This window comes from Cannabis sativa, chromosome 7 (assembly GCF_029168945.1).
Source record: "Cannabis sativa cultivar Pink pepper isolate KNU-18-1 chromosome 7, ASM2916894v1, whole genome shotgun sequence".
Classification (NCBI taxonomy): domain Eukaryota; kingdom Viridiplantae; phylum Streptophyta; class Magnoliopsida; order Rosales; family Cannabaceae; genus Cannabis; species Cannabis sativa.
The window spans coordinates 7,357,615-7,384,057 of NC_083607.1; the positions used below are offsets into that span (position 1 = coordinate 7,357,615).

The following is a 26,443-nucleotide window of genomic DNA, read 5'->3' on the forward strand; positions in this document are numbered from 1 at the left end:
CTCACTATGATTGAGGTATCACTTGCTGTGTGTGGGCACTACTCATACACTAAGAATTTTGAAATTCAATGAGGAAGAGAGAGAGAGAGAGTGGGTTCGGCCAAAGATAGGGAGAGAGAAGGCTCAGTTTTTTTCTGAATGAAAAAGTAGAAAATTTAAGTGTGTTTTTCCTGAAGCCTTCACTATCTATTTATAGCATTACCCTAGGGTTAGGTTTGAATTATTTGGCATTAAAATAATGAAAATATCAGTTTAAATTCCCTACAAAAGTGACCGCCCCTATACATGTGGATTTGGGCCTCACTTTTTGCAATTTTGCAGTTTTATCTTTTCTTCATATGATTTTCTCAAAAACGCCAATTTTCTAATTCAACCATTTAAATGCCAATTCTAACTATTTAATAACTATAAATAATTATTAAATAATATTTTCATTTATCATATTTATTAATTGAACCATACAAAGTATCATAATTAACAAATATGCCCCTATAAACTCTTCCTTTACAATTTCACCCTTACTTAGTGAAAAATTCACAATTAGACATAGTCTAATTTGAGAATTATAATTGATTAATCAAAACCAATTATATGAGTCTTACAAGCAATATTATCTCAACTAGTGTAGGGACCATGGGTCTATATAACCGAGCTTCCAATAAGTAGATCAAGAATTTAGCACTAAAATTCACTAACTTATTAATTCTTCGTTGTATCAACGCATAGAACTTAGAATTGCACTCTCAGTTATATAGAATGCTCTATATGTTCCACCATATAGACACATCATTAGTTATCCATTGTTATAATCCTAATTTGATCACTGATCCTCTATATGAATGATCTACATTGTAAAGGGATTAAATTACCGTTACACCCTACAATGTATTTATTCCTTAAAATACTTGACCCCGTATAAATGATATTTCAGCTTATGTGAAATGAGTACTCCACCATTTATGTTCGTTTGGTCAAGCTCGAAGGAGATCATCCTTTGCTTACTATTCGCCAGATAGAAGCTATAGATTCCATGTTTATGATAGCGCTCCCACTCAATTGCACTACCGTGTTCCAAAAATATACGTATCACCCTGACCTAAAAGTAGGCTTAACTAACAAATCAAAGAACACGAATAGCCTTTCAAGATTGAGCCTAATCATAACAGGATTAAGAACATTTGATCTAGGATCAACTAGGCGATATTGACTTGAATAGATATTACGATAAGTTTAATAAATCTAAGTCAAAGTTCAATATCGGTCCCTTCCGATGCATACTCCATGCATCCAACCTGAGCTTTACTTTAACCAATGCTCTGGAAAGAACATAGCACTTCTCCAAATGCAAGTAAACTCTGTTGTAGATTATCATATCAGTAAAACCCTATGTCTGATAAATCTAGGAAACTTTATTCAGATAGCCATGTTTACTTTCCAATGTGTTGACGGCACAATAAACAGGATCAAGTATGTGAAAAGGGTTTCAGATGAATTCATACATTATGTACATATAATCATGAAATAAATCATGTGAACCATGCAACATTAAATGTTATTTCTGAATAATATTAATAAGTAAATCTGATTATATTGAAATGAGTTTTATTTAGGGCATAAAACCCAACAGTACCTCTGATTTAGAGGGAACTCCGAAATCATTTTTCTGTGTTCTTCTTGTTATTTTTCTGCTGGTTTTTTCTTTTACTTCTTCTCTGGTTTTTCGGGTTATATGGTGTGTATGTTGCAGGTGTAAAGGAGCTGGAAAAGAGAAAAAAAAAAGACGCAGCAGTGGACTGGTTGTTGAAGCTCCTGAACTAGTTTTGAAAAGAAGAAGAGAAGGAGAAGACTTGCTGGTTTTTTTCTGCAATCTATTGCAGCAAGAACTTGCTGGTTTTTTCTGCAATATATTGCAGGGAGAAGAAAGGGGCTGGTGTTGTTTGCAGCAAAGAAGAAGAGAAGAAGAAGAGAGGCTGAAGGGTGACATTCGGCTGCTAGGTTTAGAGAAAAAGAAAGTTGTGGCTGCTAGGGTTTGAAACTGAAAAAGGCTTTATGCTGCCTTAAAGGTGGTAGGGTTTTGAGGGAATATTCTCTTGATCCGCACAAGAGAGGGAAGGTCATTTTTGACCTTGGTTTTTTGACTGTTAGGGTATTGGTGTAGGGGTATTTTCGAAATGTATTAATTTCCTGCAGGTATATAATTATCTTGGTGTTACATCCTGTCTTGTTTTAATATGTCATCTTTGTTGTGACATATATTATATATATATATATTAAAAATTATATAGTCCCCACCAAATATATGTGTAAATATTTCGTTTATAAAAATTAGTTTGAGAAAATATATAAGCCATATAAATATGTCATTCTCAAATCAATCATTGTAAGGTCTATTCTTATAAATATAATTTGCATGGCTCTCCACGAATTGAATTGATATATATTTACTAGAATAATATTCATGAAAATTAATATTATTCTTTTGGTCCCCGATCGAGGTATACTTTACCCATGGTATACTACATTTTAATTTAAAGCATAAAAAGGAAACATAAAATATTTTTTTATCTCATCTTATTAATTATGTATTATTAATTATTAATAATAATCAACTTGTGGCTATTTTTTTGCTAATTTCTAGAAACCATAGAGCTAAAAATCTCATGCACATGCACATATGGCATTTGGCAGAAGAAAAAAATCAAAATAAAGATGCATGCATATTATATATAAAGTGAATATTATAAATAGATATACACTAGATTATTTTTTATTTTTTTGGTGCTAATTACTTTTGCATATATAACTAGAGAAAAATTATTAATTGTTATCTGTTATGTATTATTTTAAACATGTGAAAGAAAACGTGCCCTTGTGTGCAAATATTAGAAATATATAAATAAGTAAATAAATTAGAAGAGAGAGAGAGAGAGAGAGTATATATGCAAGTAAATAATTCATATCCCTGCATCTAGATTTTTCTTTTTTGGACAAACAAAATAGAGTCAGAGATTTATTTAATTAAATATTATACCATTTGTTTAATATATGATATCATTAATTATTGGTATGATTATTATATGAACATGGTATTTTCAAATGATAACACATTCATTAACAAACAAAAATACATATAAATATATATATAGTATTGCATTTGCATGCATGTCACTATATATGTCATATGTATATATATATATATATGCAGAGGGCTTTCGAAGAAGAAGATTATTGGATGGAACTAGAATCGATTTGTGAAGGGTATCAGTCTTTTGTGTCCATTTTTTTTCCTCATAAGATATGACATGGAAAAGAGCCGATCATCACTTATGTTGGAGGATATATGTGCAAATATAAATAATATATTTATATATATATGAGGGTGAATTATAATAATTTTTTTGTTCCTTTATTTGTGAAGAGAGAAGTGAAGATTCGATAGTGAGGCAGTGCTAAAATAGTTTTTGTCTCTCACCAAAGCTTTATGCAGTGAGAATGAGCTTTCTTTGCCTTCTTTTAAAAATTTGTCATTTTCTTAATGAAAACAACAAGTGAAAAATTCAGTCTTTCTCACTATATTTTAAACTCCTCCCAAGAACAACATTTGTAGCAGAACCTTACTATTTATATTAATTAATTAATTATAATAATATTATTTTTATACATATATATATTTATATGAAAGCTACTCCAAAATTATTTATTATTATTTAATAAGTATAATTATATGAAGTAATTATGCATAATGATCTTCATATCAATTATTTATACTTATAATGATCTATTGGAAAGAAAAAAAAACTGATAAAACAAAACCATTATCCCTCTATCCCCACCCACCACCTACCTATCTATATATCACTTTTTTTTTTCTTCTTCTTCTCTATTATCGATAAAAGTAAATATATTCTTTGATTTAGGTATTGGTTTTTTCAAATGTGTAAGTTATTTCTTATGATTTTTTTTATTTACTTTTATTATTATTATTATTATAAGCTTTTGCACAAGGTGTTATTGATTAACAATATTATATATAATTATGTATGAGTAATATTTTTGTACTTTAATTAATTATTAGAAATATTATTTTTGGTTTTATCCAAGTTTATTACTTTATGTGATTACTTACAAGATCCTAGTTCTAACTCTACATAGATATTTTACATAAAGATTTGAGGGACAAGATTTCAAATTGAATGTAATTTAGGATAGGTATACTATTTATATATTGTATAGCTCATCCATTAAATGTATATTTTTAACCATAATGTAACCTAGAAGTATATAATCATTTGACTCAACAAATACATTAATTATCTTAAATGGGTCATAATTTCTCCTAAAAAAATCATAAAAATGAATAATTTTAGATTGGATTACAGCTCTTGGGGTCATGATCAACTTAATAAAACATATAAACATGGACACATCCAATAGATTCCACAAATTTCGCAGAAGCCATTATATCAAATTATGTTGTCTTTATTAACATTATTATTATTGGTCATAATCATGTAATCCATATTCACATATATGAAGAATATAAAGTTATTCCCTTATAGTGACATATATATAGTTCTCATGAGAGCCAATTTAGGTGTTTTATTTTAGACCAATGGCTAAGAATTTTATTAGTGAATTTTTTTTTTTTTTTTGAAAGAAAAATATCATATGTCTAACTGTAGAAAAAAGAGAAAAAGTAAACTCATCATTACACAAGAAAAAATGAATACAAAAAGACAATTGAATTGAGAGCTGGCCTTTACCCCACACGCATACACACACAGATAATAGCAGAATATAAATCAAAGGCTTTTTCAAAAAAAGAAAAGAAAAAATTTATTAATTTTTGCCCAATTTTTGAAAATATATACATATATAAAGAAATCTAAAAACAATATATATAGAATGATAGTCCACTTTAAACAAAGCCTACATCTTGGACCCCCAACAACATGGCTGTGTAAAACAAAACTCAATTGATCACATTTTGCCCCCCCAACCCACTATAATGAAAATACATTGTCTTATGCCATTATACACATGGACAGATACACATAATAACTTTGGATTTAGGAGAATTTTCATGTTTAATTATGTTTAATTAATCATTTGAAAAGTTTTAGTGCATGTGTGTGTGTGACATAGTAGATAACAATACATTCCTAATCCCCTTTTCCGCCGCTGATTGCTCCCCATGAATCATTATTAGCCCTTGGATCTAATGTTTATGTTTTGTGATTTTTGATTTCATGTATTTAAAATAAATTTAATAGAAGAATCCTAAGGGCTAAGGTCATGTGTTGATACGGCTAAAATGAGCATCATTAAGGTAAAGATATGGCAATTAGGGTACTCATATGAGAAGTATAGACCTATCATGGGTGTCCTAGAAATTTACTCGTGCAATTCCTATGATAGCCTTGAAAAGAACTATATGATTATACAAGTAGAGTGAAGGAATCCCAAGAAAGAATGTATAGTTTGGCATGTTACTAAAGCAAGACAAAAGCAAAGAGAAGCATACAACAACAGGGTAATTTCTAGGCATACCTTCTTAGGGATTTACAAATATTCCAAACAGATCTTAAGGTGTGGAGTGGGTTGGGTTGGGTTGGGTTATTATTATTATTGCCTATGAGTGTTTGGGGAGCTAACCTAAGCTTATGTTTTTTTTTTTTATCTCTTCTCTGGCATGCCTTGAAATTTACACAAAAAAGGGAACTTGCCCCTATAATATAGTTTTATATTACAATTGCATGAAAATCAACAGCAGAAAATTGGTGTTTTCAAAGGGAGAGGTGAAAAAAGAAAAGTTGGTCTTTGCCCTCTTTTTTCTTTTAATCCCTTTTTCTTTTTAATGTTAAAGTGAAGAGAGAGGGAGAGAGGGAGAGAGAGAGAGAGCCTGATGATTTTTATTGCTCGGAAAAGATGTTAGATAAAAGAAAAAGAAGTTTTCACACAAGAAAGGATCCCAATTTTTTAAAATTTCTTTTGGGTTTCTTTTAGATTGATTGAGCCCCCTGATCAGATTGCTATTGTTTGCATCAAAGCCAGCCTATTCGTTACTTTTTGTATATATGGGCCTCAAGATGGGCCTTTATTGTTAGTCTAAGATGGGCCTCAAGATGGGCCCAATTTAAAGTCCTAAAATGGGTCCTTCCTTCCTTCCTGAGACTTACTTTCATAACAGTCATCAAGCTCATGAAAGAATAGTAATAATGCTTTATTATGTCAACTGTAATTGTTAGGTAAAATAACTACCTTTATATACATATACAGTGAAGAATTTCAGAGATCAATAACCTTTTTTATTTAGCAGATTGAATTTGAAGAGTTCAATGTGTTTCTTCTGTTTTTCCACATGGTGGATTGTTGCAAGATTGCACCAATTTGGCCAATGCATTAACTTTCTCCATTATTGATGGAAGTAGTGCAGCTGCCTTGGAACATAACTGAGATTCAGGTTGGCTTGAAATCTCTTCTCTAGAATTATGAGTTTTTTGTAAGTCTGAAAATAACTCAACAGTTTTTTCAGCTGCAGTATCTAAAGACAGTAATGCTTCCCCACAGGCAATGATTTTTAGCTTCGTTTCGTAATTGTCTAGTTTGTTTTCTGTGCTCAAGCTTTGTACCGAGTTCTTCGTGTCCTGAAATCAGCACCAGCAGCAATAATATTAAAGAATGATGTGCTTTTATCAATATGTTAATATGATAATGGAGTTTTCAATTTATATCAAATTTCTTGATAATCTAAAAGTTCAACTGCCAAAAAACTAGGACTGATGATAAAAAGGAAAAGGAAAAGGTTTAAAGTTAAGTGCTTTTTGAATGGGGAATTTGCATTTGGCATGATTCAGAAGAATTCGAAATTCCCCGGGTGACGAATGCAGTAACCAAATTGCTTTGCATCAACAAACCTGTTTACAATGAGCTGAAACCGGGTATGATGGCTCTTCTGGTGTTTCCTCAGGGAAGTTCAAGATTTTGCCACCTGAAGATTTTAAGGGCGAGTCAAAAAGTCTTATACATCCACCAAGATAGTCCTGATGGACAACATATCGAGCAGAATGCCTTCTTCTGATTGAGTTTCCTCTTTCAATCTGTAAGGAAATATAAATGCAACTCTTCATTACAACATAACATGCATCACAGAATTTCTCTGCACGAAAAGGTCCCATCCAAAAACTTCACTAAGTTTCAGTTAAAGGTGCAAACCTTGCGAGACAAAGACAAGCTACTATAGTGTTTCTTAAACAGATCACTTTCATCAGACTTAATGGGGCAGGCATCTATAGCTGTTTGTAACTCGCCACCAGCTTTATCTGAATGCAATTGCTCTGTTTCAGGAACACTCCCAGTAACAGCCTCGTTACATTTGCTCAAATTATGCAAGCGGTATTGGCCAATATTCTTGTAGATAGTACCAGATTCATTGGCACTCGTCTCTCGTGTGTAACTATTACTTTCATCCATAATCCCGCTCTCAAGACCAATGAATTGCTGATCAGTACAAGCAAGCTGAGAACTGTGGTTTACTGCAAGCCAAAACCCCACTACTTATTAACAAAAAATACACACATGTAACCAAAATGTAATTGGGATTTATATAACATAAAAATTTCAAACACACCTTTGTATAACGTACGTACAATTTATAATGAAAATCACAGACTAATGTAACCAGCAATCTCATCAAATTTCTACACTGTTATGAAAAGTTAAATGGGCAACAAATGTTTTGACCAATGTAAATATAGAAGCAAACACTGATACTAACAGAAAAGTGAAAGGAGATTTACATAGGAACGTCATATTGTGGCCAAATAGTCCAAAAGTGAAAGTGGATTCTTCCCTGAAACAAACTACTTATCTTACCTGCCGTATCATATGAACATTTTCTCACCATTTATCTAGCCTTTATTCGTCCATTATAGTTACAATGGTAAGAGAAGTATAAGAAATTAGCCTTACATGTATTTTGGGAAGACACTGGCAAATTGGTGTATCTCATATCCTGCACCTCTGGAGAATTTGGCAAACATACAGTATATACATTGATCCAACGCTTGTCCATGGCAAAGCTACTGCAATGCATAGTTACTGTGAGCTATGTGACAACATGACTGTTAAAAGTATACCATCCAGAAATTCACGAAACACTAACATAAATTATTGACAAAAGAATGGAATGCATACCTAAAGGTTCCTCGATGTACTGGAGAATAGAGTTTATTATTACTATAAGAAGAAAATGTGGACGTGCTACTGGGGCATTCCTCACTGGATCCCATCTCATGATCAGATCGCATATGAGACTCAGGAGAGGAAAGAGAGTATCCTTGAGCATCAGCAACTAAAGGAACATCATTCAAGTCTACTCCCTGGTATTAAGCAGAGTGGGTATTAGAGATTAGATAAATAAATATAAAATAAGGTCACGTTTGGTTGGATGGAATGGGAATGGGAATAGGAATGGAATAAAATTTAAAATGCATAAAAAAATTGATAACAAAATTATTAATTTTTTTCTCATCATATATTGGAATGGTCTTTCCTTCCATTTCAAAATAGAATAGTCATTCCACCAAAATGGTGGAAAGGCCATTCCATTGGAATGACATTCCAACACTTTAATATGCAACCAAACAAAAAAATGGAATGAAGATTGTTTCCTTTCTTTTCCATTGCATTTCATTACCTCCAACCAAACGCCACCTAAGAGTAGATTTTTTTCACTGTGAACCAGGGAAAACTACATAATTCAGGCATTTTGCTTGCCTGAATTACAGTTCTATAAATAGTGAGGAACCAATAAATGAGAGATGCTATTCTTCTGTTCTTTTAGCTCCTGTTACTTCAAGAGCCAATAATTATTCATAACAGCATTATAAGCAATCACTAAGGCCATTTTTGAACAATTGTCTGCACAATAATTTTAAAACTTCTAATGGACTTAAAAATAAAACCACATTATGAGAGCATTTATGTGGAATAAGACTGCTTAGTCTAATATTTCCTGGAAAATGAAATAAAATTGTAAGATACCTTGGATGAATTCAAACAGTGTTCTCTCGGGACATTAGAGCTTGTTAATTTGTCTTGTGCCCACCTTGGAAGTCTTGAGACGCTAAATTTGAATCTCTTGTTCTCCTGAGTTTCACCTCCTTGATGAGTTTCCTTTTGTCCAATCTTCTCAAACATTCCTGGTGATAATTTATCTATGGAATCATCTCTACATTGGAAGTCTTCTTTAGGAACAATTATTTCAGTAAAAGCTACTGGCTGGGCTAAACATTTTGGGGACAATGGAGTTGATTTTTCCTTCATCGTCTGTTGCATTGTAGAGGACAGAAGAACAGGCAATTTCCATACAAATATACATCCATCACCACCTACCTAATAGCATGACAAAATTTAGAAGTTCATACGTGTCATGCATTGCAAAAGAATGAACATAATATATATAGGCATAATCGCATCATCGCTGCACTGTTTTGAATCCAAAATGAAACAAATATCAAGCTTAACAAAGAAAGCAGAGAGCCCTGAATTCTTCAAAATTCCCTACCCATAAATGATGAAATTTAAGAATAACAGAGGCTTACAGTAACTATATGCTTGCAATCAGGTAAGAAGATGGCGCCAGTAATAATTTCACTATGTCCAATTGCTTGTGAGACCATTTCCCCAGTAATAAAGTCGTATATACAAAGAGACTTGTTAGAAAAGGAGCAAGCCAGGTAACTACAGCTTGGGTCAATTGTTATCTGCAAACAGGAAAACGTTTTAGCTTAAGAGTTGAAATTGGAGGTGCCTTTTTCATCACTAATGTAACTCACCTTTATTGGATCTCCAAAATCTTTATTGTGCTTGAATGATCTAATTAGCTTCCCAGTGGTGATGTCAAATGTGTTTATCTTCTTATCCTGTGTGCAGAAAGAATATTTGTCATAAATTGCAAGCAATAACAGTGCCAGTTAACCAAAAATTACTCTGCTTAAATGATTCAGATGAATGATCAGCCTGGTTGGACTTGAAAAGAAGCAGTTCCTCTCTACAAATTTTGTTATTACTTTAGATATTTACCTGTCCAACAGTTACCACAATCTCCATCTTAGGATCTACAGCCATGTCATAAACAGTTCCACGTGATGCTGTTTGATGAAGAAAATGTGAAATTCGAAAACCATCATCTGTGACTGTAACATCACGGAACACCAGAGACCTGCACAAATGAAATCATACTCATAAATATAGGAAAAAAGTACAAGTTTACACGAAGAGGCAATATTTTAATAGGTAAACTGAATTCATCATCATCACAGAGCACAAAAAGAAAGAAGGCAACTCCACCTTTATGGAATGAGATGTACACAACAACATGGTCATTACAAATTCAGTACAATCAAGCTTACACTGAAAGCATGAATAGTTTACCTATCAGCACTGCAACTTAGAATCTTTTGACCATTGCAAGCAAATTTTACAGAAGTCACTGCAGCAGAATGATCATCGATTCTTTCGATGAGATCGAAATTCCTGTCATGGGGGAAGCCTAATCAATATGACGATCCCATAAACATGTAAAGCCCTTAAAGTTAATAGCTAAGACCTTTTGCCATCATAAAGATGAATAAGTTGGTCACAGCCCCCTGAAGCAAGGAAATAATGCCCGTTGATGACTTCTTCAGAATCAGACATCTTGCTCGGCAAATTAAAGCTCAAGGATAGGATCTCTGCATCATGAGCACCCTGTTTGGATGGCCATTCCATTTTAAGATCAAGAAAAATACTTACATTGCCTTGCTTTCAAAGGTATGGAATTCAAAAGAAATTTAACATTTATTACCTGGAAGCATGTATAATTAAAAGTATGTAGGTCATAGATGTGAAGGTTTCCTTCACAATCACCAGCAGCAAGGTACTTTCCATCTGGACTAGCTGCCATTGATCGAAACCCCCGAGTGCTGAAACCTAACTCCATAGCATCTCGTTCAAATGTCCCTGTCCTAACTGTTACAATCAACAGAAATGTAATTGGCAAGCAAAACATGAAATTTATTATCACTTTGAATCTTATTAGTACAACTCTGTTTCTTTATGCATAAAAAAAAAAGAAAAAATTGTCAAGTTTCTCACAAATTTTTAAAATATTTTTTTAGGTCTCAGAATTCACAGTAAGACAAGTTGCAAATACCTAAGCCTGTGTAGCTCATTGGTTTCAAACTTGAAGAATGCTGGTCTCCAAGATCCTCTAATAGGTCAGGTTGCAAAGAAAGATCCCACAGCCTTATAGTACCATCTGCCGAGCATGTTGCAAATGAAACCCCACCAGAACAACCTCTAGCTACACATGCAAGGGATTCATCATGCATGTTTTCGCAGCACAAGTTCTTGATATCCCATATGCAAGCAGAGTGTGAAAGCAACACACAACATCTTCTAGCCTGAAATGATGAGAGTGGTTTTACACAAAAAAAAAGGCCCAAACTCTCAATATGTGCATGAAGCAAAAAAGCATCAAAGAACTTAAAAGCAAGAAAGTCAGAATGAACGATATAATGATTCTATCAAACAAATTAAAAAAGGAAAAGAGGGTAAAGACTACTAAATATTAAAGAAACAATTACCTGGTTGACATTATAGATGTCCCATATATACAAACTATGATCTCCGTAAATAACCACTGCAAACCAGAATGGAAGGATATTTTGAGGTATTCATAGATACAAAGTTGAGGTAAATTTTTCTTTTAAAGAAAACACTCACCAAGCTTTTCTGACATTGTGAATTGGCAAGCAACGGCATCAGGAAGAATATCATTTTCTGGCTCTTTAGCATGGCTATTAATGTCATCTTCTGCACAACCTTTTTTGTCCTTTGAATATAAAAGACTTCCAACATATTTAAGAGTATCAATGGCAAAGAGCTGCACTATTCCATTACTACAAGCACAAGCAACTAGCTTGTCAGATACAGATATTGCAAAACCTTTTTCAACCTGAAAATTAAGTTTGAATGGTTAATTGGCTAAAAGAATTATAGCCTAAAAGCAAGTACTAAGAGCACCGATGTCAGGTCCTATGGTGAGAATCTTTGACTCTGAGCATTCCAAACTATAATGACTGATTCTTTACAAAATCTAAAAACAACATACACGAGCAGTTAGTTCCTTTTGCTTTATTATAGAAAATGGATACACATTTTTTCCTCGTCGGAGATGAATTCTATTGATTGGTTTGATCGAACAATTGCCAAATTATTAGAGAAATAAAAGGTATGTCGAAACCTAAATCTAAGTACATAAGAACAAAACCAGCAAAAAAGTACACAAGAACAAACACAAAATACATAATAAGATTTGTCTCTAAACAGGGCAAACTCCAAAACCTCTATACATGTATAATTATATATTATACGTCACCTAATAAAGTTACAATGAAAAGACCTAGTGTTACAAAACAAACATTTGCATAGAGATGGAGACCAACTAAACTCACAATATGTGTAGCCAGATTAGCCTCCAAAAAAAGGTTCCACTTTACTTAATACACATTGGCTCTTTTGAAATCGATCACGAACCACAAAGGATACATACAACAACAAACCTTTAAATCCACAGACTTTTTTATTGATAATCCAGAATCTAGATGGCATAATACACCTGCATGAAAAGGAAATTGGGTTTGTAGATCAAGTTTTCAATTTTCCAATGCATTAGTAGTTTAGTGCGTTACATTAATGGAAAGTGTCCCCAACCTGCATCAGTTAATGTGTAGACTGAGAAAAGTTCACCAGCTTGGCTACACATGGTTATACCATTAGCCCTTAAGGTGGATGCAATAGATATAAATGAGCTTTCCTTGTGAGGACCAAGATTAACAGCCTTTCCATGAACTGCCAACGATGCGGTCCCTTTATTTAAACAAGTCTTCGGAGATGAACCAACAGACCAGAACTTTAAGTGTTTCTTTCCAGAAGTCACAACTAACTTTGCATCTGACGAGAAGCTAACTGATGCAATAGCAGAAGAAGATGAACTTGCTTTAAGCTTAGTAAGAAGCATACCACTTCGCCACTCCCAAAGATAGATGTATCCTCCAACAGAAACCAAATGTTTCCCTATAATGATCATTTAAGAGGAAAAAAACATTATATACTAAAAGGATATAGAAATAAATATAGATGAGAATCAAATGTTATTGATTAATTCAAACTGACCATCAGGTGAGAATGCAATGCATCCAAGCCCATAAAGATGACCTTTTAGCTCGGATACCAAGGCTAGCGTCTCACTGTCCCACACTAACACCGAAGGTTGAGTTCCTGACTGCAAACTCATATCAGATCACGTATAGCCACAAAAATTCAACTCAAAACAACACACCTTCCTCCATTACCATAATGTAGAAGTGATAGTATGATACTTTTATTCATGATCAATTCATTATTGACTACATTGTTATTTCCATCAAAATCAAGCTTCTGTGATCTCATTTGAAATTGAAAGGGGATAGGAAATCATATGTGGAACTTTCATAGGAATTTCTTTTAATTGTCAGCAACAAAACTTGATCTTATCCTAATTATGGCAAAATGAGATGAGAACTGTCTTCAACAAATTAGACTTTAAACTTACGATCTATCTAGTGAAAGCCACCCAAGTGATTTGAAATAATGCTAATTTCTAGCTCTTCACTCATTACAATTACGATCTCTAAACTCTTTTAATCTATCGACATACCTTCTTTACTAATCGTAGAATCAAATTGAAAGCGTCAAAATCTAAATCAGAAATAGTGTAACATATCAGATGGTTAACATGAGAAAAGTGATTTATATTTTATACCTCTCCAGCAGCTATGAAACGCCCATCTTCGGACATGGCAACACAGTTCAAAGGCTTCGGCATTCGATGAGTCACCATGAGGTGCGATTGAGAGCAGGAATCCACATTGTAAACCACCACAACGCATCCCGCCACATATGCACAGCTCGAGGATAAAGAAGAAGAAGAAGAAGAACTCGAAGCCAATCCATTGCAATTCGTAGTCGTCAAGCCAATCACCTCTTTTAAAACCAGCTGCGAAACCGGAAGAAATAGAGGAAAATGAAAATGAATACATTCCGATATCAATTCTAGGGTTCAATCATTTTGAAGAGAAGAGAAATGGAGAATTCATTTTGATTGATTACTACACTTACCTTGGCACTAGAATCGTCTGGTTTCTTCACTTTACGTATAGCTTTTCTCATCCTGAGAGAGAGAAAAGACAAAGAGAGAGTAAGCTTGGTTCGGAGTAGGAATGAAGCTTCCGGCTATGGAGTCTTTGGTAGCCGTTACGTTTTTTGAAATTCACACTGAAAGAGTGGGAAACTCTCAGTATCTGTTACAATCAAGAAAATCGCCGCTTCTTTTATGCATTAAAAACAAAAATGTTATTTTGGTCTTCTTAAATATCTTTATTTTGTTTGTTAATTAACATTAAATTCAAAGATTTATTAAGATTTGATGTTACGTCCAATGCACGTCAATACATGTATGTTTAATTTATTTTAATTAGGTAATATTTTTTTTTTGGATTTTTTATTTTTAAACTTCAAAATAGTTTTTTTTGTATTTTTTACGAAATTGTAGATAGAAACTATTGCAACTAGCGCTTCAGCCTAAATTGTAACTAAAAATCGTACATAAACCCCTATTGCAACTAGCGCTACAAGCACTTTAGAAACTCAAACTGTAAATTTGAAAAAAAAAAAAAAAAAGTTAAAAAAAATAGTATATGTGGTAATTTCCTTTTTTTTTAAATTTTTGAAATAGAGTTTAATAATATTATAAAATTAATAAAGAATATTTTGTTGAGTAATAAGATATTCTGTTAAAGTTAATGTAGAAATCCAAAAATTATCGTTAAACCAAAAATTTCTTTACATAGCCACATTTTATATAGAATAAAAATAAAAGAGTTATTAGTACAAAAAAAAAAAAAAAGTTATTAGCAAATATATACTTAACAGCTCAACAAATTAGTTTTTAACTAACATAACCGACTTTCTAAATAGGGAAAGTTTGTAACAGAAAAATAGTTGGAACAACTATTTGGAGACAAAACAAAGTAAAGGTTTTTAATGGATTATTTTTTCCACATACTCCTTAAACTCTTACTATTTATTATGATTTTAATTATAATGTCTAGTTCTGAGTAATTTTCTTTTAGTTAAGAGTTATTTCAAAACCCGAAATATGAGTTTCTAATTTCATTGGTGAATGTTAATTTTTAGTTTCTATTATATAAAATTGCTTCTATTCTTCTATGTTCAATGTCATGATTATCGTTTTAATCTTGTTTAAACGATCCCTAAATTAGGTTTTACTTTAGTCTATTATCATCTTAGGATTACTATTCACCTAATAGTCTAGGATTTCAAGTGTTTGTGATAAATTACAATTTCTAATATTATCAATAGGCATGTCAAAAAGATCCATTTAGTTGGAGCCGGTTGGAGCTCCGATCCGACGGATCACCTCTGATCTGAAACATTCGAATATTTATTGGATATTGGATCAGATCCGCTCTGCCCCGCCTAATTTTTTCCAGGATCGGATCTGATCCGACCCGATTTAAATCTATTTTAAAAAAAACTTAATTCAAAATTAAATAAATTGCATACTTCGTGAATTTACTACTTAGATAATAGAGTTAATTATTGAGTGTTTTACCTTGATTACATGTAACAGAGAGATTGGGATAATTTGATTACTTTAGTTTTATCTGCGCGATTAATAGTTTGATTAGAGAACTAAAATTACATTCATTAATAAAAGTTAAGAATAATTATTGAGGGTGGAGAATAACCTTTAACTACTATTTATCTCATATGGTAGTATCACATTTAATTCGTTTTTGTTTCTATTTATGTTATTTTATTCTCATAATCAAAATCTCATTTTTTAATTCTTGTTACTAATTTTTAAATAATTGAATAAACATAGTCCTCGTATGATCGATCCTTACTTACATTTATACTAAAATAATTAGAAGTATTAGAGTCAAAATAATAGTAAATTTAATGTGGCATACAATACGCATCACTACACACTATCTCTCATCTGTTTTACTGATCTAATTCAGGTGATATTGTTGTACAATTAGAACACTAAAACAAATATGATGCCAACAACACCTACTTTGGATAACAAGTTAGTTGGATAGTTAACTTCGTCTTACTCTCTTAGACCAACTAACTCCAATACCTATAAATAAACATCAACACATACAACTCAAGAACTAACTCAGCACCTAGAAGAATCTATGTAACTCTCCCTAGTCTAATTTTCTCCAAGAAACCAGAATGTATGAGGGTTGTAAATTTGATCACATGCAGGGCCGATCCTGACTTTTAGTAGGTCATAGAAAAAAAAAATTATTTTGGGCCCTTATTTAGAAAATATATGGTATTTTTTAAAATCAGTAAAAAAAATTGTATAATTTTAAAAGGGAAATATTTTTTTTGGGCCCCTGGGCTAGGTGGGCCCTAGGCATAGGCCTAACCCGCTTATGCCCAAGGCCGGGCCTGATCACATGTGTATCCTAATGTGAGATTTATGTAATTGGAGTAATCCACCTTAGATGTTTGAGTTGTAATATCAGATTGTAATGTGTTGATTCAAAGTAATAAAGATCATTCATTTTGTCATTGAATCGAGTTAAGTTTTCTCATCTTTTGTTCACATTTTTCTAGTTTTATAGTTCAACTGTCATTTGTGTTTGTTTTATTGGTGCTTGGTTGCTGTTAGTCATCATATATAACAGCAGCATCATAGTGAAGTAATTTCACTACAATATCTTACTAACATCTTTGGTTCAATAAAGGGTCTAGCAAGTAAAATTCTACTGCAGAATTCAACACATTCTCATCACTGTTTAAGAATTGAGGGTAGTATCACATTAATATTATAAATTAATGTTTTATGAATGATATAAATTCAATTAACCATGAACAAGAATCTATTTTTGTAGACCATAATTTTCTCTGTCAATTTTTTCAATTGTGTTATAGGTCATACAATATAATAATAATGATAATAATAATAATAATTAAACATGAAAAATAGAGTCAATAGACCAAGAACCATCACATGTATGACTTTCCAAAACACAAGTAAATCAACGATAAATGTATTTAAGTAAGAAAGCCGGTAAAGAAATATATAATAAATCAGTAACAAAGTCTATTACCAATTTCAATTACTTAAATTAATATATGGATAGATTCTTTAAAATCTAAATGGGTATCAAATGGAACACTACATGCTCATCTACATGGTAAGTTTCCAACTTTTTTGGACTGGAAAACAAGGTTCAAAATAGCCTTTACAAACAGCTCAAGCTTTGGCTTCTTAAAAAAGATAATTTCTATTTGATTGTATTTGGTTTTTGGTTCAAATATTGAGTGTGGTTATATATTTTAAGTGAGCTTGTTGACTAAATCTAAATCTAAAGCAATTTCACATCTATATAGATCTGTCATATCACTAAATATATCTTATATTATCATCAAAGACTTTCAATGACTTTTACACGTTCAATCCTAATAAAATGGTGTTAGACCCTAACCAAAAATATGGATCTTGTCTTGTACAAGCCAAAGTCAATAAATAAAAAAGTATTAGATCATCTCTCATGAATATAGTGTATATTTTAAATTAAATTTACTTCAAAATATAAAATTATATTTGACCCATTTTTTATATTTGTACTTCGATGTACAAGGTGCAAACTAGTATGCACAATGTACAAATTACAGCAGAACCTCTGTTTAAGAATACTCTATTCAAGAATAACCTTTAATTTGTTATAAAAAATGAAGTCCCAATTTGGGCCAGTTATAAATAAGAATAACCTCTATATTGTAATTAGTTATACATTTTTTAAGTCTCGTATTAATAAAATATATACATCTATATAAGAATAATTACATCTTAAAAAAATATATACATATATTTTATAAATTTATTTATGTAGAATTAATAATTTTATTTCAAATTATAGTACATGTATAAATATTATATCTACTCGATAATAATTTTAATATAATATAGTATTAAGAATTGTTTATTGGTATTTTTGTTACATTGATATTTTTTGATTTTTTGATTTTTTTTTCAAGTGTAACTCTATTTAATTCTAACCTCTCAATTAGAATATTATTTTCTTGGTCCCAAGTGTATTCTTGGATAGAGGTTCTACTGTAATTATAAAAGTCAATATTACCATTAATGCTCATTCAAAATATACAAAATAATTAATTTTATTTATATTATTTAAATCTTATTAATATGTCTTATTCAAAGTCAATGAATAGTATTAATAAGTGGCAAACAGGTAATTAAAAAAGATAGTATTTATTGTGTGTTAAAATTTGGCCCATGCTTTCTTTTGTGCCAAATTTGGTACAATTTTTAGTTTTGACCGAATTTGGCATACATTTTATATCACTATTAGAGTTAAGTTTTAGCAAAATATTCTAAAAAATAATAATGCACTACATTTATAGCTCTCTGTTAAAAATGATCTAGGGTCCGTTTGGTATAGCTTTTGGAAAAACTAAAATCTGCTTTTTAAAAAAACTGTGATAAAAATGTGTTTGGTAAACAGTCAAAAAATAGCTTTTTGAAGAATTTTTGAAAAAACTACAGCTAAAAGTTGAAGCTGTTCCAACCCAACTTTTAGAAAAAGTTATTTTGATTAAAAAACTATAATAATTTTTTTTTACTAAACATATTTACTTATTTATAACATATTAAAAAAATTAAAATAAATTAAAATAAACTCATTATATTTTATTTATTATTAACAAAGAACATCAACTTAGAATTTTTCTTATATACTTGAGTTTCTAATTTTTTTTTTACATTTGATAAAACAGAATAAAAAAATACTATAAATTATTTTTATTAAATGCATATAAATTTATATTTGAAAAAAGAATTAAAAATATATAAAAAATAAACTATTATATAAAATATGTTCTTACATATTTGTGATTATAATAAACTAGATTATATCATTATCATTATCATTATAATAGATCTTAACAACTCACAATACTTTAAAATTTATAATTTATTAAACACTTAGCTTAACTTTTTTCCACAATTTTGCTATAGTTGTTTTTTCCCACAGCATAACTGTATCGAACTAGCCCTAATACACCATAAAGATATTCACTCTTTAAATTTGTAATTTATAGAAAACCAAAAGATATTTATGTGTGGTTTTTCTTTGAATATTTTATTGTTCAAATAAAAAAGCTATACAAAAGCACACTGAAACCAAAATGCAAAGTCATAATTTATTGGGTTTGGTTTAGAGTTGAATTGAATTCAAATATGTTTTGTGGTAGGTGGTGCCCATAGGGTTGGTGGTGATTGTGTTGTTGTAAACTTTGTAAGTAGTTACACGTAATGTCCACGTATCTTCCCCAATCTAATGGACAATACCATTTACACAAGAGAAATGTTAAATATTGTGTTGTTGGTATTAGCTTATTTTAATTTTTTTTTATTAGGAACCGTTAACAAATTATAAAAGTTATCATTTTGGTACCCTATAATAATACTCTTTAATTAATAAATTGTAACTAGTGTATCTGACACAATAACTTATTTTAATATTAATTTTTTATTATTTCATTTTTTTATTAAAATTAAATTTGTATTTCTTATGAATAATTAAAATTGATTTAATTTTATAAAATCATATTTATGAATACTTTATAATTTTTTATATATTTTTGTTACATAAATAAATAATAATTAATAATTATACTTTTTTCTTCGTAATAGTGTATACTGTTTTTGAAAATTTTTAAGAATTTAGAATGATAAATACAAAATAAGAATGAAAATTTTCTTAGTGACTGCATTCAAATCGTGTATTACACTTAGATAGTGTTTGGTTGGAAGAAATGAAAATATAAGAATAGAATAGGAATAAGATTAAAATGGAATAAAATTTAAAATACTTGATAAAAAAATTATTAAATTTTTTCTTTTATTATATTGGAATGGTCTTTTTTTCTTTTTTAAAATGGAATGAATAGTGATTCCACCAAAATGGTGAAAGAACATTCCATTCGAATGTCATTCTAATACTTTAAAATGCAATCAAAGAAAGAAATAGAATGAAAATTATTTTCTTTCCATTTCTTTTTTTTTTTTTTTGATAAGTAATTTTCTTTCTATTTCATTACCTCCAAACAAACGCCACTTAAGAGGGTGGACTCAAAATTCTAAGAATATATTTTTTAAAAAAAGTTTATTTTTGTCTATTTGTCTTAAAAAATTACCCTTATTCACTTTAAATTTTGAGTCTACCACTAATTACACTTGCATATAAATATATATACAAGAATTCTCGCATCCTATATTATCATAAATTTTCTAAAATTTTATAGATAATCCTTATCCTCGCTAATTGTATTATAGAACTATGTAAAAAAAAAAAATTCAACTTAAACATTAAAAGTACATGTACAAGTCAATAATTTCTCATAGTTATTTATTTTGATAAGATAATTACTAGGCAAAATCATTAAGATTATTTATTAATAAATATTGTTATTAGGTATGGTGTCCATATATATATGCGGTCACAAATTATGAATGGTTAAAGAAATTTTAAAATATTTATTAAATTAAAAAATATATATTAGAAATCACTTAATATTTATTATTATTGACAAAATTAAATATGAGATCCATATGATTTAATTTAAAAACTATCATTTCAAAAAAAAAAAAAAAAAAATTAAAAACTATCACCTTATATCACATTTCATTTCGGGGTCGTATTAAACACTATTTGGTGCTTTTGTCATTTCTCTATTTCTTTTAATGCTAATAATAAATGCAAAATTGTATTTTAATAATTGACTTAATTAGGAATGTAATTATTGATATTGATGTACACTTTTATAGCATATAAATATTCCAACAAATAAGTTTATTTATACATACCAACCTTGGAACAAACAACATTTTTCCGTTTCTTTTCTTTTTCCATTTCTCCAATGTTCAAGTTGTTGGAAAGATTGTACATGTGATCTTTCTCTCTTTCCAAACACACAAAACTCAGAAAGATTTGTTATTATTATTTAAACCATTTTCTGTGTATGCTGACACATTCTCTCTCTTCAAAGCTCTCTGCTTTTGCTCTGTTCTTTCTCCAATGGCGACGACTTCAGCCCCTTCTTCTTACCCATCTTGTTTCTCAAAACCCCATTCGAATTTGAAGGATTTGAACAAGACCCAGTTGAGCTACGCTCCCATACTCCAAGCCAAGCTAACCAAACAATGGAGAGGTTTTTCAAGCATTGGAAACGGACCAAGAATCAGAATACCCAACAAAACAGAGCATTTTGAGAGAAGAAGAAGAAGAAATGATGGGGTGGTGAGGTGTACGGCAGAGGGATTAGAAAGAGGAATATTGGTTGGAGGAGGAAGAAGGAGTTCTTCTTCTACAGAAAAAGTCAAAGTCAACGTTCCAGAGAGACTTAAGGTGGTGGCTATGGTGGCTGCCGTTATGTGTTTATGTAACGCCGATAGAGTCGTTATGTCTGTGGCCGTCGTTCCCTTGGCTGCCAAGCTTGGTTGGTCTAGCTCTTTCTTAGGCATTGTTCAGGTATATTCAATTTCAATCAAACTAATTTGACTTGTGATTTTTCTTTTTGAGTTTTGGATTTCTTTGGCTTATAATTGTGCATGTATTACTTATTTCTTCATTCATTTCATTTTGAATCAAACTAATAAGACTTGGGATTTTTCATATGGTTTCTATTCACATGTACTACTTAAGTTATCTTTAGTGATTAAATGTATGGGAGATGTGGTTGTTGTGACTTGTGTGTAGTAGTTGAAATTAGAGGCTGTTGTTGGTTAGCCGTTTCTCTAAAATTTAAGTTATGTTCCTCTTTGTCCCCACAACATGATACCATAATCAACAAGCTTATTTCTCACCAAATCTCTTAATGGGCTAATTGGTATCAACCCAAGCCCATTTTTATAGTGTGAGACCATGAATCTATGATGACTTTGAAGAAGAATGTATGTGTAAAAAGTTTAGATAGTAAGACCTGATTTTAGGGGATAGGAGAAATTTACAGTATATAATTGTGTGTATGGTAACTCATGGTCTTAAATGGGTTGAATCCTTCCTCACATCTATTTGATGAGGGATACTCTTATATACTTTTTCTAGAAGGTGGCTCTATTTTGAGCACCAATCTTAAATTAGATCTTTAGTAAGCAAAATTTGCTTGCTATTGTTCAGGATTGGGTGCTTGTTTGACTATAACTTTGGATTGTAGTATGAAGGTTGAGAGAGTAAGAGAATACAATGCTACTTATAGAATGGAGGATATTATAATCCATTACAATATGTTAACATGAGAACTTTCAATGCTTAGCAAATAGCAGCCCGAAATGCTATATTTTCTTATTTTCGTGTACCTTAGTTTTTTGTGCTTGTTAACCATTTTGTTGTAAAAATCAATGCTGACGAATTAAGTGCCTTTTTTTTTGAAGTCGTCTTTTCTATGGGGATACATTTTCTCCTCAGTGATTGGAGGGGCATTAGTGGACAAATATGGAGGAAAGAAAGTGATGGCATATGGTGTGGCTTTATGGTCTTTAGCTACTCTCTTAACACCATTGGCTGCCAACCACTCGACAACAAGCCTCTTAGCTATTCGGGTCGTCTTTGGACTTGCTGAAGGTGTAGCCTTTCCCTCAATGAGCACTCTCATATCCAGGTGATTCCCCTTTAGTGTCATTATAAATAGAGACTAAACTCTTATAATAAGTTACTTCTAAACCAACCAAAAACTAGAAGATTCCTTAAGACTGCACGATGAGGAAATCGATTCTTTCAAGAAGTGAAAAGTGTTAATTGGTGATTTTTGTATAGGTGGTTTCCAACGCAAGAAAGAGCGAGTGCGGTTGGACTATCTATGGCTGGATTTCATCTTGGCAATGTTGCAGGGTTCCTACTTACTCCAATAATGCTGTCATCGATGGGGATGTCAGGTCCATTCATTCTCTTCTCGTCGTTTGGGTTAGTCTGGTTGATGATATGGGCGTTAAAGGTATCAAATGACCCTAAAGATAGCTCTTATATCAGCAAATCAGAGCTTCTTTTAATCCAAGCAGGCAAAACTGATTCTCCAGTAAAAAATGACAAATTCCCACCTCTGCGCCTTCTACTATCAAAGTTACCGACATGGGCAATTATTTTTGCTAATGTAACCAACAATTGGGTGAGTTTTTTCTCCGGTAATGAATGGCTGAAATGACAGCTTATGTATGAAGCTTTGCTTATCAATGGTCTGTACTGCAGGGATACTTTGTTCTTCTCTCATGGATGCCTGTCTACTTTAAGACTGTAAGTAAACCATTCCTACAATTAGCATGATCACAAAAGAAACTGTTATTTCTCAACTTAATCATATGAGATTACAAGCAAAATACCCTTAATTTAAGTCCTTAACAATTAGTTATACCTGTTTTTGTCTCTTCTATAGGTATTTAATGTGAACTTGAAGCAAGCAGCATGGTTTAGTGCCGTTCCATGGGGAACAATGGCGGTTTCTGGCTTCATTGCAGGCACAATATCAGATAACTTAATCAAGACAGGATACTCGTTGACACTAGTTCGAAAGCTCATGCAGGTATTGTTTTCACTCTTCAACGTCTCTTTGTCGAATTAGAAGCCAAACTAAGTACCTAATGAGAATGACATTATAAATTTAGCATTAGGCCTATTAAAAAAGATAGTGGAATGAAGGTTTAGACAGTAGTAGAACGGAAAGTATAGAAAGTAAAATTGACGGTTTCGCATCTCAATGCTGATTGGTTACGAGTAGTGTAACACTTTTCATGTGAACAATCTAACAAGGACGAGCGATGGGACTCGTTGTTTATTCCCATTAGGTTATGCTGATATTGCATTTAATTCTTGAAACTAGTACAAGACTATTTGTTCATCTTTATATAACTCACTAAGAGATTATGTAATACTTGTTGTAATTCAGTCCATCGGTTTCATTGGACCCGGAGTGGCATTGCTATGCTTGAACTATGCGAAAACACCTATAGCTGCAGCCGTACTCCTCACCATAGCTTTGAGCTTAAGCTCTTTCACCCAAGCTGGTTATTTCCTCAATATGCAAGTAAGTCCCTTGCTATTCCATCATCAAATTTAAATTTTCGCCACAAATTTGTTCGAATAAGCATGAATAATTTTCTTGTCTCTTTTTGAATCAAACAGGACATAGCTCCTCAATATGCTGGATTTCTCCATGGTATGTTCTTTCTACTTTTTCCATCTTCTACATTGGATTTTTGTTTACTATGACTCTTTCTTAGATTATTTTGTTTCTCTTTAACAGGGATTTCAAATTCGGCGGGGACATTGGCGGCCATCATCAGCACCATAGGAACTGGATATTTTGTCCAATGGTTAGGATCATTTCAAGCATTCTTAACTGTCACAGCAGCTCTCTATTTCGCTGCAGCCATATTTTGGAACCTTTTTGCTACTGGAGAACGCGTCTTTTATGATTGAAATTTCAAGAAGCCGAAACGAAAACAAAAAAAATAATTTTATTAATTTATTAATTTTTTTTTCTTTTTGAATAATTTAATTTTAGAAGAGTGAAGTATTATCAGTGTAAAATTATTTATGTTTATTTCATTTTTTTTTTGTGGGGGTCCGTACAACAAGCAAGAACACTTTGTTGTTTTTCATTTCCTCCAATTGTATGCAACTTGTACATGTAAAATTCAGTTGTGAGATGAAAAGTAATAGTGAAACTTTTAACATGAAGATTTGAAATGATGAATTTTATTCAGAAATAATTTAGCAGTAAAAGAAAAGTTTATCTCGTTGTTTTCCTTTTTTTTTTTTTGTTTTTTTTTTTTTTTGACTTTTGAAAGAAATATCATAGAATTTTATTAGGCACGTGGCCAAGATAAACAGAATTACATCAAAATAAAATTGTGTGCATTAATGATCCAATTCAATGATAACTGGCCGATTTAATTATAATCGATAGCTAAATATTGAATATCTAATTGTAATTATCAGATTGGATGTTATTTATGAATATTGAATTAGATCGGATCAGTTGTTAGATCAGGTGTTTCCATCTAATATCCAATCGAACTAATTAATATTTTCATTTAGTTTGAATGAGTAATTAAATTTTATGTTGTTATATGTAATAAAATATATGTATATATAAAATCTAACATTAAAATTTTATTTTTTTTAGATTGGAGGGATCTAATTCAATCCAATAATACTGGTGTTAGAGAGAGAGAGAGAGAGAGAGAGAGAGAGAGAGAGAGAGAGAGAGAGAGAGAGAGAGAGAGAGAGAGAGAGAGAGAGAGAGAGAGAGAGAGAGAGAGAGAGAATGGAGTGGATAAAATGAACTCTGTTCATTAATGGAGCAATAGCTCAGTATATATACAGTGCGAGAAACGAAAGAGTAATAACAAAAATAACTAATTACAGTTATAAATAACTATATACAGTTATAAAGGAGCTAACAAACTACTGACCACACACCTAACTAACAACAGTACTAACACCCCTCCTCAAACTTAGTGTGGATAAAGACACCAGACTAAATTTGGATCGAAGCATATGAAACCGTGTAGAGGATAAGGCCTTTGTGAGGATGTCAACTATTTGATCACAAGCTAATGTATGTTGAACAAAGAGTTGTTTGTTGACTACCCTTTCTCGACAAAATAGAGGTCCAATTCGATATGCTTTGTTCTTGCATGGAGAATGAGTTAGCTGCCATCAAGACAGTGCTTTGATTGTCACACCATATAGTTGGTGGCTTTGGTATTTTGACCCCAATCTCAGAAAGAAGAGCTTGAACCCAGATGTCCTCTGTTGTTGTTTGTGCTAAGCTAGGGGACTCAGCTTCTGTGCTGGACCTAGAAACCGTCCTTTGTTTCTTTGAGGACCATGAGACAATGTTGGAACCCAGATAGACACAAAGCCCTAATGTTGAGCGCCTATCATCTGGATCTGAAGCCCAATCTGCATCACAAAAACTTGTTAAGGTGAGTGATGTAGAAGGCTTCATGTGCAGACCATAATCTAGTGTGCCATTTAGATACCTCAGAATTTTCTTTATTGTTTTCCAGTGAGCCTCGAGAGGTGTTTGCATGAACTGAGAAACTTTATTGACTGCATAGGATATCTCTGGTCTAGTTATAGTTGCATACTACAGGGCACCCACAATGCTTCTGTGGTATGTTGGGTCTGCAAAGGGATCACTGCCTGTTGCAGATAATTTCTCACCTCTTGTCATTGGTGTTGGTAGGGGTTAGCATTGTCCATCTTGGTTTTGGCAAGCAAATCCA

The 26,443-nt window shown here is 31.7% G+C and overlaps 2 protein-coding genes across 3 annotated transcripts; one reads left to right on the forward strand and one right to left on the reverse strand.

Annotated features, from left to right (window-relative positions):
• Positions 1 to 6,208: 6,208 nt before the first annotated feature.
• On the reverse strand, positions 6,209 to 14,407 carry LOC115696243 (uncharacterized). 2 transcript variants are annotated; one of them, XM_030623154.2, is made up of 20 exons: positions 14,206 to 14,407; positions 13,850 to 14,083; positions 13,222 to 13,326; positions 12,760 to 13,122; positions 12,609 to 12,664; positions 11,770 to 12,001; positions 11,631 to 11,686; positions 11,198 to 11,447; positions 10,850 to 11,013; positions 10,613 to 10,752; positions 10,438 to 10,539; positions 10,087 to 10,225; positions 9,840 to 9,926; positions 9,606 to 9,767; positions 9,046 to 9,396; positions 8,197 to 8,381; positions 7,972 to 8,084; positions 7,216 to 7,535; positions 6,918 to 7,100; positions 6,209 to 6,647 (listed from the first exon to the last, which is right to left on the reverse strand). In XM_030623154.2, the coding sequence occupies exons 2-20, from the start codon at positions 13,974 to 13,976 to the stop codon at positions 6,336 to 6,338; spliced, it is 3,447 nt and encodes a 1,148-aa protein (XP_030479014.1). In that variant the 5' UTR covers positions 13,977 to 14,083; positions 14,206 to 14,407; the 3' UTR covers positions 6,209 to 6,335. The 2 variants fall into 2 exon arrangements, with proteins under 2 accessions (XP_030479014.1, XP_030479012.1); XM_030623152.2 differs by having other exon boundaries at positions 13,222 to 13,330.
• Positions 14,408 to 20,990: 6,583 nt separating this feature from the next.
• Positions 20,991 to 24,887, forward strand: LOC115698254 (probable anion transporter 3, chloroplastic; the record flags this gene model as incomplete). Its single annotated transcript, XM_030625457.2, has 8 exons — positions 20,991 to 21,686; positions 22,589 to 22,815; positions 22,971 to 23,319; positions 23,400 to 23,444; positions 23,584 to 23,730; positions 24,094 to 24,231; positions 24,330 to 24,363; positions 24,451 to 24,887. Coding segments are annotated over 8 exons (1,812 nt in total), but the record flags the coding sequence as incomplete, so codon positions are not given.
• Between the last annotated feature and the right edge of the window lie 1,556 nt (positions 24,888 to 26,443).

Excerpts from the sequence above, each read along its gene's own strand:
- LOC115696243 (XM_030623152.2), bottom strand. The coding sequence starts at position 14,256 with ATGAGAAAAGCTATACGTAAAGTGAAGAAACCAGACGATTCTAGTGCC. Across the intron at positions 13,123-13,221 it reads CATTGCATTCTCACCTGATG|GGAAACATTTGGTTTCTGTT; the intron begins GTCAGTTTGAAT and ends TGATCATTATAG. Across the intron at positions 8,085-8,196 it reads GTACATCGAGGAACCTTTAG|TAGCTTTGCCATGGACAAGC; the intron begins GTATGCATTCCA and ends TATGCATTGCAG.